Source organism: Arachis ipaensis, chromosome B1, assembly GCF_059453495.1.
Source record: "Arachis ipaensis isolate K30076 ecotype BB chromosome B1, ASM5945349v1, whole genome shotgun sequence".
In the NCBI taxonomy this organism is placed as follows: Eukaryota; Viridiplantae; Streptophyta; class Magnoliopsida; order Fabales; family Fabaceae; genus Arachis; species Arachis ipaensis.
The window spans coordinates 64,486,331-64,501,492 of NC_142436.1; the positions used below are offsets into that span (position 1 = coordinate 64,486,331).

Consider the following 15,162-nt stretch of genomic DNA (forward strand, 5'->3'; position numbering starts at 1 on the left):
TGGATGTCAATAATGGTTTCTTACATGGGGATCTCTTTGAGGATGTTTATATGACTCTGCCACCCGAGCTTACATCTCCTCGACCGAATCAATGCTGTAAGCTGCTGAAGTTACTATATGGTTTACATCTTTTGCTTTCTCACGACCCACAAATTCAACCCAACAGAATACATAAATTCAGTTATAATTTTAGCATTTATCATCTTATCTTATCTTTATGGTACTTTTTTTCTTATCTTTACTTTTATCTTTTGTAGGCAATACTCTCTATATATTTAGCTTTACTTTCATAATTTACAATTTAATCAATCAACAATCAATCAAAAAAATATAAAATACAATATTTTTCATCTTTTTTTTTCTTATTTTTTCTTAATTTTATTAACTATCTCACTTCATGACCTAGATGATCACACTTTGTAAAAAAATAGCCAATGCGCTCTTATTTTAGTCTTACCTCTAGAATTCTCCTATCAAAACCTGCTATATTGATCAACTGTTTCAGTATTTTGGTGACATCTAAGTTAATTATGACTTTAATAATCTGACCCTCTTGGCCTTTCATCATAAATAAAATCAACCTTCATTACCTGTCCCAAGGATTCACCAATCTTCCTCCCCAATTTCTTGGTTTTACAATACTCAGGCATACTCCATAATTGTATCCAAATTGGAACATAAGAGAAGTCTTCCCTCTCAATCTCCATCTCCTTATTCCATCTCCTAATGTTTAAAATAAAAATTTTGATTAATCAAAGCACTTTGTTTTCGATCCGGACCATATCCTATTCCTTTTCGAAAAAGAATTGGAAGATATTGTCATCATGTTCTATAACTCTCAGGCCATCAGGTTGTCTTCAAATAGTAGTCATCACAGGTTCAATTATTTCAATACTGAAATTTTTGTCAGCCAGTAATCTTCCGACTAGACTTCTTCAACATTCTTCCAGTCCTCCCCTTACATCTGAATCATCAAAGAAAACCACTCCTTCCTTTGGCAGTCTCTCCCTTTTCTCCTCACTCATGACTTTTGCCCCTATCTCCCATTATGGTTGTTGCAGACGGTGGATATTAGGTCTCTAAGTTAATCGTAAAATCAGGATTCTACTTGACACTCACATCTCAACTCAAATGCTAGCAGAGCACTCAAAATCCTATTGAGCCACTCCACTGTAGACTAAATACAATCCTAATAAATTATTTATTTCAAAGGCTTATTTGAGAAATGAAATTGCCAACGGTAAATAATACAGCAAGATGCTCCTTTGAGGATGGTACCTTCTTTGACCACAATAGTAATATTCACTAGTTGATTAATTTTTGGACAAATATTAGTTATGCAACTATCCATAGTTTTAACATGGAATGTATTTTTTTGGTATAAACTTTGTGAAGCTAAAAGAGGTAAAAATAATAAAAGTTTGTTTTTATTTTTTCCGTTTTATTTTTTTATTTATAAAATTTTAAAAACAAAAAATATTAAAAACAGCAAAATAAAAACACAAGCTATGATATTTAGTACCTCCGTGGGGGCAAGATGGTTCTATTGCCTTTCTCCAAACACAGCGAGAGATTTGTTTAATATGACTGCTGTTTTGATTTTTTAAAAGGATAAAAGCATTACTTTTTTTTTGGGTAAATATATTATAAAAATATTATTGGGCTTTATCTTTACTTTTAAGATTGCGTTATTTTACAATATATAATATGCAAAATTATACGATTAATTAAATATCGGATCATCCCAAAATAAAGATATTTCAACTAATTTTATAGATAATAATTAATATATTTTATAATATATGTCACTTGAAAATTTAAATACATTTAAAACTGAATGTATTTAGATACAATTTATGCCAATATACATTAAATCATTAATGTATTAAAAAATTCAAAGTGACATAGAGAGAATTCCTTTAGAACATATTTGAAATAATAAATAATAAAATAACTAGGATTTTGTTAATGAATACCTTTAATGTCATTGAAATTTTAGATTTTAATTTTGTCAATAAATTTCCATTTTCTATATTTTAACAAACATGCTTCTTAAATAAATCTAAATGAAAAATGAATACTAAATTACTAATTATAAATGTTTTTTTTTAAATAAACAAAAAGATTTATCCAATATTTTATCATTGTATATTTAAGAAAATCTAATGAACTTAGTATACAGATATATAATATATATCATTTATTGAATTAATCCGCTGAATATTAAAAATTATTAATGAGCTAATACCAAAAATGGTATTATTGCACAATTATCTAATATAATTTTAATTTTGTAAAATACTTATTAATTTGTATTTATTTACTTCGCAACAACGACTTTTATTATAACTAACTAAAAAGATCATCCAAAATTTAAATAATAATAATAATAATAATAATAATAATAATAATTAATAATTAATTATTATTATTATTATTATTATTATTATTATTATTTTAGGTGTGTGAATACTAAGGTTGATAATGAATATAGGATAAAATAAGATTTAGACTCTATTCTTTTAACATTATCCATAAATTTAAAAAATTTTAAAATTCAATTCTATCTTATTTATAATGCTACTCGCATTTTAAAATTTCCTACTTAATTCTACTTTATTCTATCGACAACCATTTTTATAATCAAACATAATATTTAATCATTTTATATTTCATAAATATATTATTTAAAAAAAAATACGCCAATGAGTAATAGCTCAAATGGCATAGTCTCCACATACTCAATTAAGAGGTTGCGGGTTCGAGTCTCCTATCTTTGGTAAAAAAAAAATACTATTTAAAAAAATACAAAATTAAATTATTTTAAAATTAAAAATAATAAATTATAATTAAATCCATGTTAAAATTATAAATAATATAATTATCAATTCATCAATTTTATTATACATATATAAAATTGGACAATGAAGAGAATATAAGTCAAATAAAATAAAATTAAATCTGCAATTCCAAAGTCAAATAGAATTGTCACCAAAAAAAAAAAAAAAAATCAAATAGAATTAGCATTAACAGTCTTAGTCTTAGTCATGTCCTCTATGTAGGAACATGGAAGAATCACATAGCTGCCAGGCGCCAGCCGGTGCTTTGATATGGCAGTGCTGGTAATTACAACAGAAAACAGAGCCGAGAAGTGAGAATAGAGAAGGGTGGTGAAAAATAGCCAGCTGTTGAATTTTGAGGGGCAAAGGGGTGTGTGTGCGGATTCTTTTTCTTTCGTATTTGGACGTAAGAAAGAGGGAGGACCTCTCAGAAGTCAGAACCTTTGGTTTGGTAAAAGCAAAACAAAACGAGATCGCGCTACTTACTTCCCATTCCATCGCTCCCTATATAAACACACAGACGAACAACAATACCTGCATGTAACTAAAAGCTCTCTCTCTCTCTTTTGGAATTCGCAGACACAGAGATATGGCAAAGAATGTGGGAATCTTTGCCGTTGACATTTACTTTCCTCCTACCTGTGTTCAACAGGTCACACCGCTTCTTCTTCATTCCATCTACTCCCTTTTTATTTTATTTTATTTTATTTACTTACAATGTTTGTTTTCTTTTTTAATTTGACTTTTTGTTATTTTTCGTGTTTGCAAAACCCGAGGAATCATCCCACACTTCTGCACTAACAAGTCATAATAACCGAGCTCCTTTTATTTAAATGCTGAATTTTCTGTTATTTGTTTCCGTTTTCTTGTTTTGTGTGATTGGTCGTTCGGGAACTAACTACGGTGCTTCAAGATATTTTAGCTCAATCCATAAACAAATGAGTTATTATTATAATCCTGCAAGTTTTGAAACAAGTTTAATTTTATTGTGTGCTTAAAATCATGAGATCCCTTTTTTATAAAACAAAAATCATGGTTTTGTACATTCGCTCCATTACTACCAAGAAAAGATGGAAAGAGGGAGATTCTTGTGTGTTATTCTTCGATGAATCCTTAAATACTGTGTTTTACCCTCTGATATTTTCTTTTTTTTTTTTAAATAATGCTTTGAATTTGTTTACGTGCAGGAAGCACTGGAGGAACATGATGGTGCAAGCAAAGGGAAATATACTATTGGACTTGGGCAAGATTGCATGATTTTTTGTACTGAAGTAGAAGATGTCATTTCAATGAGGTTTCTACTTTGGATTTTTTTTATTTGATTGGTATCTATTTGAGGGTTTTATATATGTGGGTAATATTGTTATCTTGGAGTTTGTTATTTCTGTGTAGTCATTATTATTCACGCTTCTGATTTATGTTTATTCTTATCATTATTCTTTTTATTGGGATATCATAATTCAAAAAGTTTCTTAAATGCTGGAGTAACATTTACAAACAAGTTGATCAAGATTCAATTCTGTCAAATACTTTCAAGAACAATAATTGCCGAACTCATATCTCTGAAATGTGTCTAAATGGTTGAATTATTCTTGTTATTTGAGGAAAATTGTAATATTCAATCACAGACATATTCAACTCCATGATTTTTAATCATGTGAAAAAGATGAGAAGGTTGGTCAATATATCAGATCATTTGTTTTGGATCAGCAAGAGTCTCTTGTATTTTTCACTTTTTATTTTTTTGGTTTTTTTTGGGGGGGGGGGGGGAGGTTTCTGTATGCTGCTTTGTGCAACAATAATCCAAGACTATTGATTACATATTACTCTGTATTATACTTTCAATTTCACTGTTAAATTGAATGCTGTGCATCTTTCCTTGTCTTATCTCTTGAACTCTTGTTTCTTCAGTTTGACGGTAGTTTCTTCTCTTCTTGAGAAGTATCAAATCGATCCTAAAAGCATTGGTCGTTTGGAAGTTGGTAGTGAAACTGTGATAGACAAAAGCAAATCCATCAAGACATTCCTCATGCAGATCTTTGAGGTATCCTTTTAGTGTTGAATTACATGGAAAGATTTGCTATTGACTCACCATATTATGGTAGTTTAGAAAATAAAGTGATTTTAAGTACCTAATTATCTCTATGGAATTATTCAGCCTTAAAACGTTTCAAGTATTTTAAGGTTGTATTGAAGCTCTTAAGGTCACTTAATCTTGGGTATATATATTGAACAAAGAGAGCACAACTAACATGATTTGTAATTCTATCTAGAATCCTTTCATCTTGAATATATACCAAGATCATATACGAGATTTGTTTGCCATGATGTGATCAAGTAATATTCTAATATCTCAATTATCAGACATTTTATTATTAGAAAAAAAAATGGGTTGTTTTGTTATGCCATGATTTTCTTGATCAAATCATTAATTTATGGAGCTTTCTGACATAAATTACTTTTTCCTCTTGGGTTGTAACAAGCAGAAACATGGAAACACTGATATTGAGGGTGTTGATTCAACTAATGCTTGCTATGGAGGAACTGCTGCTTTGTTCAATTGTGTCAACTGGGTGGAGAGCAGCTCATGGGATGGACGCTATGGATTGGTCGTTTGCACCGACAGTGCTGTAAGATCCTTTCCAATACCCTTTGACTATTATTAGTAATCATAAACATGTTTTGTTAGTCGTTTTCAAAGCTCAAGTCAGGGAAACTGCAATTATAAACTTGTATATTTTTAATTAGTTTTACATTTAGTCTAAAAATGTATATTTTATAATAGATGTGTTACTTAATCAGGTCTATGCTAAAGGACCTGCTCGGCCTACTGGTGGAGCTGCTGCTATTGCCATGCTAATCGGTCCTGATGTTCCCATTGCTTTCGAAAGCAAATTGAGGGCAAGTCATATGTCACATGTGTATGATTTTTACAAGCCTAACCTTGCGAGTGAATATCCGGTAAGCTTCGGAATCATATGTTTTTAAAGCTATATTCCATTTTTTTTCTTTTTTATGACTAATGTTATGTTTAAAAGGCATCTTTCAACTTGCCTTTGGTCTAAGAATATGGTGTGAAGGATAACAATTGACTGTTAGTCCATTCTTTAATTTCATGTGGTGTAGGTAGTTGATGGGAAACTTTCTCAAACATGTTATCTTATGGCTCTTAATTCTTGCTATAATCAGCTCAGCAAAAAGTAAGCCTATACTTTTAATACAATTCTTATAACTTTGATTTGTAAATGTAACTAATTATCTTGGTATATTGTTTTTGTTTTGCAGACATGAGAAACTTCAGGGAAAACAATTTTCTATTTCTAATGCTGATTATTTTGTATTTCACTCTCCCTATAACAAGGTAGTCTGTGGTATAATTATCTATCATCAAATATTTTAATCTAATAACACTTAATTTTTATATTACATATTTTATCATTTTACATCTTGTGCATGATTGTATCTTCGTTTTAAGTAATATTTTTATTTGTATTGATGAATACTCCAGCTTGTACAGAAAAGTTTTGCTCGTTTGGTATTCAACGACATCTTGAAGAATCCCAGGTTTTTGTCATTTTTCATCACCTAGAAAGCGTTGGATTCCAAGTGTTTAGTGAATTTGTCTTTGAAAGATTCTTACATGACTTCAGCTTGATGGGTGAAACTGCTAAAGAAAAGCTGGCACCATTTGTAACACTATCTAGTGAAGAAAGCTATCAAAGTCGGGATCTAGAGAAGGTTTTAGAGTCATATTTTGATTTCTTATTTATATTAAATTTATATAATCTCTAAGTAACCTAATGAAAATTACAGGTATCCCAGCAGGTTGTGAAACCTCTGTATGATGAAAAGGTGCAACCAGGCACTTTGATACCGAAACAAATTGGCAACACATACACTGCATCGCTCTATGCAGCCTTTATTTCGCTTCTTCACAACAAAAATAGCACACTGGTGAATGTTCTAAACACTACTTTAACTCAAATATAACCTTTTATGACAACTTAAGTTCATGGTCTTTGTAAAAATTGTAATTTAAAATTTTCAGGCCAGTAAGAGGGTGATATTATTCTCATATGGAAGTGGCTTGACTTCTACAATGTTCTCTTTACAAATAAATGAAGGTCAACATCCATTTAGCTTGTCAAACATTGCTAAAGTGTTGGACATTGCTGCAAAGCTGAAGTCAAGGCACGAGGTAAATTTTGAAAGTCTTATTTCTAGCATGTGCTAATAGATATTTGCTATGTTTATGCTATATATAGATATTTGCTATGTTTATGCTATATATATATATATATATATATATATATATATATATATATATATATGAGCAACATTAGAATGCAACTTTATTTGGCCACTGCTAAGAGGGATTTTTAGGAAATTTATTTTATTTCAAAAAGCCTGATGTGTTGTGAACACAGATAGATATATAGTTTTGTAAAATTTCTTACAAGTGGAATGCGCTTTGTCATGAAAGTGAGAGATGTATGTCTTGAAGATGTGAGGTAAAAATTGATATTTGATATTTTTCATTTTTTTTTTTCATTTTAAAATTGGATGGGAGTATGGGACAATTTTTTAGGGAAAAGATTTATTACCTACAGATAGAAGTTACCGAGAAACTTTGGTTTTATAAAGGAAAGTAGATGAAAAAGGGTAACAAACAAAGGAGCAGAGCGAATATAATAGATTTGGATTTCAGAAAACTTTAATCTAATTTTTAATTTTCAAATCTATTTCAATAGCTTGTAGAACCGAATTTTTATAGCATTCTACATTAACTAAAAGTATGAGTCAACCAATTTTATAGCATTGTGCACTATTCACTCATACAATGTATAAGTGTCATGTTGTAAAAGGCTTTTAATTGTATTCCAACCATGCATTATTCGTGCAACAACAACATAAAACTACCAATCCAGTAAACTCCCTTTAAAGCATTAGATCACGAGACTTGAATAGCCTCAAGTGATTCAATACACAATCGTTATATATTAATAGATTTAAGTCTCTTTAAATGGCTTGAAGAGTGATACTTAACTTGATATGACTGAAATGTCTCTATTCTCAGCTTGTTTTGTTGTGTTTGATAAGATGATGAAAACAGAGTGTCCTTTGTGTTTTGATTTTTATGCAGTTCCCTCCAGCTAAATTTGTCGAAACTTTGAAGTTAATGGAGCATAGGTATGGTGGCAAAGAGTTTGTAACAAGTAAGGACACTAGCCTTCTATCTCCTGGAACATACTATCTCACTGAAGTAGACTCCATGTATCGGAGATTCTATGAACAGAAATTTAGTAAAACTGCAGAATATGGTGCGGTTGCCAATGGTCACTGATGTTATCAGTCATATAGAAGACAAAACAATGTTGAATGCCTGCAAAATTGGGAATCGCTTAACATTTAGAATTTGTGTCCTTAGTTTGCATTAATTTTTGTATGGCATTACCTAGTGCTAATGTTGTTTGTTCAAATATGTTTTACCATGTGTTAACTTTAGAATCCGAATAATTTCACAGGAGAAGGATCATGAGCAGTTAAAAAATTCAACTGCACACGTTCCATGTTGTGTTTGTTCGACTTTGTAATTTTATACTTTATATTTGCTTAAAATGAGGCATATTCTACTGTGAATATTTACATCCGTGGCAATATTATCTCTTGAAAGTGTAAGTAGTACAATAGTGAAAGTTATCAATGACAATGAGCATATTTTAGTATTCACAGTTCGAATAGTCACTAAGGTTGCGTTTGTTTCATGGGATCAGTATTGTAAATGACGCAAGGAGACTGAGACTAAGTATTGTGTTTGGTGATGAGAGATTAAAACTAAAATTTTAGTCTCGGAATACAAAATTTTAGTACGGATATAGGAGACTAAAATTTTTAGTAACGGAGATTGAAACTTTTATATCATTTCTTTTTAGAAATATTCTCGTTTAACTTTTTAAATTCTAAATCTACCCCTCAATCTTCTTATTTATCTTAAATCAAACATGATATTGAGATATAACTTAGTCCAATACATTTTATACTAAATACAATACAGAAATTTAATTCGGTCTCTGTCTCTCAATCTTTGCCTTTCAGTTTTAGTCCCCTTCCAAACGCAGTTTAAAGAAATCCGTATGACACTATAATATTTAAAAAGTTTAGAAGGATATTAATCCATGCATAGAATTATAAAAAAAGGTGGACTTTATGCTATTTAGTTATAGTAATTATATAATGTTAACGGCACTTAGAAAATATTGTTACTATTCATGTGTGGAAAAAGAATCTGAGGTATAGCTCGATCGCAGATGAACTCAATTCTCTTTCTTGCATGCACTGAGGAAGAGAATTCAAGGACGGATTCAGAAATGTTATCGAGGGGGCCAATAACATATATAATATTAAAAAAATAAGTAAATAAATTATAATGTAAGATGCATTACAAAAATATACCGATAGAGAATATATTTAAAGTACAAAAAAATATGTATACTTTTTACTAACGAAGTGGTACACGTCGATTCTTCATATCATAAAATTCATCGATAATAGAATCGGTGTCAAATTTTTCAGCAATCTTCTTCTCAATATAAATCAAAAGACAATTAGCAAGAAATTCATCTTCCATTTTGTTTCTGAGTCTATTCTTCACAATATTCATAGCTGAAAAAGATCTCTCAGTTGTAGCAGTTGAAACAGGGAGAGTTAATACCAAGCGAATCAATCGATCAATCAAAGGATATGTTAAAGACTTTCCTGTCTTCGTTAATCCTTGACATAACTCCGAAATTGTGCACAAGTTAGTTAACTCAACATGATTAGGAACATCAAGATCATAATGTTGAGCTTGCATTCTAATGTGAAATTTCTCTTGGTCACTGAAGTCGCCTAGATAAAACTGTTCTACTAATTCACATACTTTGTTGACACTGAAGAGCTTATAATTTTCTCTGGGATCTAAAGTTGAACTTAAAGTAAGCAATTCCACCATATTATCATCGAATCTTCCATTAATCTCTTGCAACTGTGTATCAATTACAGCCAGAAATAAATTAACACGGTAAAGATGCTCCACTGAAATTTGGTCAACAATTTTGTGAGTTCGGCCTCTTCTAGGAATATACATTGCATTCATATCAGGAACTTCAACTTCATGTTTCTCACAAAATAATATAACTTCTTTTATGAAAGCTTCCCAACTTGATTCTCTCATTCGTTGGATTAAAGTCTTGGTAGTAGAAACCAGAGTTAAAGCATTCAATATGTCTTGATTTTTTCGTTGCAAAGCTTGACAAAGATCATGACTAACTTCCAAAATATTTCTCATAAAATGCAAAACAAAGACAAATTCAAAGGTTGTGATAGCATCATAAGCAGCACTAGCATCACCACGAGTGGAGAAATTACCTTCTTCACTGCTTTTTTCAAGAACTTCACAAGTAGCATCAAATATGCATAGCAAGCTACATACAGAATTCAAATGAGACCCCCATCTAGTATCTTCAGCTCTTTGCAAAGTACCAATTTGATTAAGTCCGCTACCTGTCACAATTTGATCATTGGCAATTAAGTTTGCAACATTATTTGCTTGAGCAACCCTTAACTGATCATGACGTTTAGGAGAAACAGTCACAACATTCACAATTAGGGTAAGTTTTGAAAAGAATTGATGAACATAACAAACTTCTTTGGCTGCAGAAACAAGTGCTAATTGTAATTGATGAGCAAGACAATGAATGTAATAAGCAAAAGGGCAATCTTTCAAAAATAGAGCTTGCAATCCATTCCATTCACCACGCATATTACTAGCTCCATCATATCCTTGTCCCCTAAGATTTTGAACATCAAGATTATGACGAGAAAGAACTGATGAAATTTCTGTTTTCAATGTCAAAGAACACGTATCAGAAACATGTATAAGATCAAAAAATCTTTCTTGAACACAACCGTGCTTGTCTACAAATCTCAAAACCACAGACATTTGTTCTCGCTTTGACTCATCTCTTGCTTCATCAATAATTATACAAAATTTAAAATCACCAATTTCTTCTCGAATTGTTGCACGCACTTTTCTAGCAAAGATATGCAATATATCTTTTTGAACACCGGGAGACATATATTGAGCGTTTCCAGGAGCATTTTTAAGGACACATTATTAACATTCTGATTGCATGAAGCTAAAAGCTTAATTAACTCAATAAAATTTCCCCTATTCAAAGATCCAGGACTTTCATCGTCGCCTCTAAATGCACATGCTTGAAATGCAAGCCATCGAATAGCATCAATAGATGTCTTCAACCTTAAGCGGTTATTTGCAATAGTTTCATCACTATGCCTATCAAGAACTTTGTCTATATGCTTAGAATGAGCCATTAAATCATCACAAGATTTCACACATAAATTATGGGGAGAATTAGGAATAGAACCCTCGTGACATACAAATGCACAATTCACTCCATTGTTTACTTTCTTCCAATTACTAAATCCTAACTCTGAAAATGCATTTTTTGCATCATTGAGAGCACCATAATGTTTACTAAACAAGTAGCAAGGCAAACAATAAGTAGCATCTTTTTCTGGTGAATATTCTAACCAACTTGGAAATTTCTTAAACCAAGAAGATTGAAAATATCGACGGTGATTGTTATTACCAGAAGCTGGATAACTAATATTTGTTGGTTGGTATGGCCCAGCTACTATGTATGCTCTACAAATCTTATTACGTTCATTGACATTATACTGCCAAATTGGACGTCGCTTTCCTGGATCCCTTTCTAGTAAAGAGATATCAACATCTCTTTCTAATCTTGGAACTTTGGATTCATGTTGATGTGTATTTTGAGTAAGATTAGAGAGTTCACTTACTTAAACTTCTTGTGAAATAAGATTAGAGGGTTGACTTGTTTGAACTCCAACATTATCAGCAGCTTTTCTCTTAAAAATTACATCAATTTTACTTTGCTTTTTCATCATAAAATGTTCTAGTTTCTTTTTACCAGAAAAAAATTCAAATAATTACATACTCACATGAATAAATAAAGTCTAAATATTTTTTATTAATTAAACATCAATAACAATTTAATAATATTTTTTTACTAAATCACTATCAATTTTACTAAAAATAAAAAATAAAAAAACTACTAGACAAATTAATAATATACACAGTCACACAGTAGTACAGTACATAGAGATATATCAACAAGAACAATAAATCTGCATAGTAACTATTTAAGATATATAATAACAAATTTAAAATTTAAAATATATAATAAAATGTACCTTGTATGTAGTTGTACCGTTGTGAGATAGTGGTCAGTAACTCAGTGGAGTAGAGGGCATCCCGCATCCCTATGGCTTCAATTTCAAAAAGAATCCTAAACGTCAAAAGCCAAAAGGAATAAAGGAAGAATAGTATTTTTGTTTAGCCAATTTAGGGCTTTAAAAAAATTTCAAAAATTATTATATTTCATGGGTTGGGCTTCTTAAACTTTACTACTAATTTTTTTTTGTAAAAAGCTAGGGGACCCAGGCCTCCACTTGCCCCCCATGTATCCGTCCCTGGAAGAGATATATGTCGTTTGTCTAGGAACACCGAGTGGGGTGAACACTTGCAAAGGTACTCGATACTTATGTTAGGAAATATTTTAAGAGGAGTGTGCGAGTAAAGGATAGAGTTAGTATTCAAATTCTATAGCTTAAGTGTACTTTATTTTGTTACCTTGTAGCCTTATATAAAATCATATATAATCATTTTACCTCTATTTCCACTGACCGAGATTTGCGGTAAAATGTGGTTATGAGAGTTACGCTTAAAGTGATTGATGTTCTTTTGACGAAAGATTATGGCTTATGTGTATATAACTTTTTTATCTGTGTTTTAATCACGTGGGCCAATTATAACAACTATAACTGGATTATAGGTACAAATCACATCCCCAAACTTGACCCATTTGTCTGAAGAAGCATGTTAAACTTTCCTAGATAGGTTACATGTTATAACTCGATTGAATGTGATTAGTATCCCCCAAGCATAACCTGACTATTCGGAGAAAGGAGCAAATTTATATTTTTACTTAGGCTTTTATGACTGCGTTTATATGACTTAAAGGAGTGCGACTTTTGAGGATTAATATCCACCATCAGACAGTCTTGAAACTGAAGGATTTATTTGATCTAACGGTAATGGTTTTAATATGGTAGATCATGTGCGTAACTATTTGATTGTTGTCTAAAAACTACTTTGTAGTGAATGGGCGGTCAATTTTGATAGGAGAAAAAATTGGGAAAAAAATTTAAGAGACATTGCAGAGGATACAATGAGTTAGCAAGGTAAGTGGGTTCTGTGACTTACTTTGAATTTTTTTTCTTTAAAGTAGTTTCGTTTAGTCTTCTCTTTGTGTTTTCTTTCTCTGTCAATGTCAGAGGTTAAGGGTAAAGGTGTGAAGGAGGATAATGGTCCTTATGGTTGGGTTAATATTGAAGTAAACTCTCGCATCTCAATGTTTGATGATTATGAATCATTGTCAAAATTAAGCTCTGGGTGGTGCGTTAGGGATGGGAAAATGTTAGTGTGTTGAGTTTTTTCCATGTGAGGTAGGTGATAGGGTATGTGACTGCCATAAGGATTAAGCGTATTTCTATGTCTACACTTGTTTTCTCACTGAGTTTCGGTTAAGGTTTCTTTTTACAGACTTCAAATGTGAGGTTCTAACTCTTATAAATTATTCTCCCTCTCAACTTCTTCCTAACCTCTCTCTCTCTCTCATCCTTTAAAGTCTTTAAGGAAATGTATCTCTCTCTCTCTCTATCATCCTTTAAAGTCTTTAAGGAAATGTATGTGAAAGTTAGGAGTGATTTGAGTAAGTCTCCATTTTATTTGGGTAAGAATCCGGGTGAGTGATTTTCAATATATTGGTGTTTAAAACCTAATTGGTATTAGATGTAGAGGATCATAGTGAGAAAGATAATTCAATGGTCAACTTTTTGGTAGAGAATATTTCGTCAAAGAAGTTATTGAGTGTATCTGAAATGTTGAAGATTAATATATATAGAATAGCAGTGGAACAACATATAGGTAAAGATTTAGTGTTTTAAGGATTTGTTAGTCAAATTTGTGTAATTGAAGTGTGATTTGTATTTGGGTCATGATTGATGCAGTTAAGAAAGTCTCGAATGTGACTTTGGCTGGTCTCAAAGTTTGGATCAATAAGAGAAAAGTTTGAGAGGAAGAAGATTCAACTACTTTGGTTAAAAAGATGTTGGTGTGGAAGTTGCATAGCCGAGCTCTCGAACTAATCCTACTATATTGAAAAGGAAGAAAGCGGATGCTTCAGGAAAAGAAAAAGTGGATGTGTCACATAAGAAATTAAAGGTGATGAAATTAATTTTGAGGATGCCTTAGCAATACATAAGAGTCAAAAGATCTTGCCTGACTCTCATGGTGATTAAGACTTTGATTATTGCGTTAATAGAAACAGAAAGATATAAATACAATGGTTTACCATTTTATGGCTTATGGAGGATTGTGGGTGTTGTCGGTGTCTTCTTAAATTCTTTAAAGGCCTTTTCACAATGTGTTGTCCATTCGAATTGTTTCTACTTTCGTATGGATTGGAAAAAATGATGTGACTTTCTTGCTAGACATGGGAGAAATCTTGAAAGCATTGTCAGCCGGCCTATAAGTTGATGTACCTTCTTTATCGACCAGGACCTTGCATGTTTAAAACTTCTCGTCATTTATCTGGGTTTGCTTCAATGCCCCTAATAGTCAGCATGACCCTAGAAACTTGCCGCTCTCAACTACGAATGCACACTTCTTTGGATTAGTCGCATGTTGAAATGGCATAGTTGATTGAACATTTTGACGAGGTCGCTGCAATGGAACCCTACTTCGAGGTCTTAGTCACCATGTCATCTACATATACGCCCATGTTTAAGCCATTCTATTGTTGGAAGACTCTGTCCATGAGACATTGATATGTTGTATCTGCATTCTTAAGTCCAAATGGCATAACCATATGACTAAAGTTATCATGTTCAGTAATAAAAGCTATTTTATCTTGGTCTTTAGGATTCATTAGTATTTGATTATAACCTAAATAAGTAGCCATAAAACTTAAAGTTGCAAAACCTGAAGTGGTATTAACTAGCTTGTCTATGCTCGAAAATGTATACGTCATTTGGACATGCCTTATTCATTGACTTCTGGGCATACTATCGGTGTCTTTACATGTTACTTAGGATATCTAACTGATATATGTGGCATGAATGTTTCTGAGCATGGATTTGGGACCTAAAACACTAAATTTAAGATATTGAGACT

The 15,162-nt window shown here is 31.6% G+C and overlaps 2 protein-coding genes across 2 annotated transcripts; one reads left to right on the forward strand and one right to left on the reverse strand.

The window, feature by feature from the left end:
- Positions 1 to 3,012: 3,012 nt before the first annotated feature.
- Positions 3,013 to 8,544, forward strand: LOC107630838 (hydroxymethylglutaryl-CoA synthase). The gene is made up of 13 exons (XM_016334105.3): positions 3,013 to 3,291; positions 3,420 to 3,492; positions 4,028 to 4,134; positions 4,752 to 4,884; positions 5,327 to 5,470; positions 5,643 to 5,801; positions 5,967 to 6,040; positions 6,126 to 6,201; positions 6,349 to 6,404; positions 6,491 to 6,578; positions 6,654 to 6,794; positions 6,889 to 7,038; positions 7,984 to 8,544. The coding sequence occupies exons 2-13, from the start codon at positions 3,430 to 3,432 to the stop codon at positions 8,182 to 8,184; spliced, it is 1,392 nt and encodes a 463-aa protein (XP_016189591.1). The 5' UTR covers positions 3,013 to 3,291; positions 3,420 to 3,429; the 3' UTR covers positions 8,185 to 8,544.
- A 795-nt stretch (positions 8,545 to 9,339) lies between these two features.
- Positions 9,340 to 12,186, reverse strand: LOC107607346 (uncharacterized). Its single transcript, XM_088502798.1, has 4 exons — positions 12,120 to 12,186; positions 10,955 to 11,332; positions 9,553 to 10,847; positions 9,340 to 9,420 (listed from the first exon to the last, which is right to left on the reverse strand). Exons 1-4 carry the CDS (start codon positions 12,184 to 12,186, stop codon positions 9,340 to 9,342), a joined length of 1,821 nt encoding a protein of 606 aa, XP_088358924.1.
- Positions 12,187 to 15,162: the final 2,976 nt, after the last annotated feature.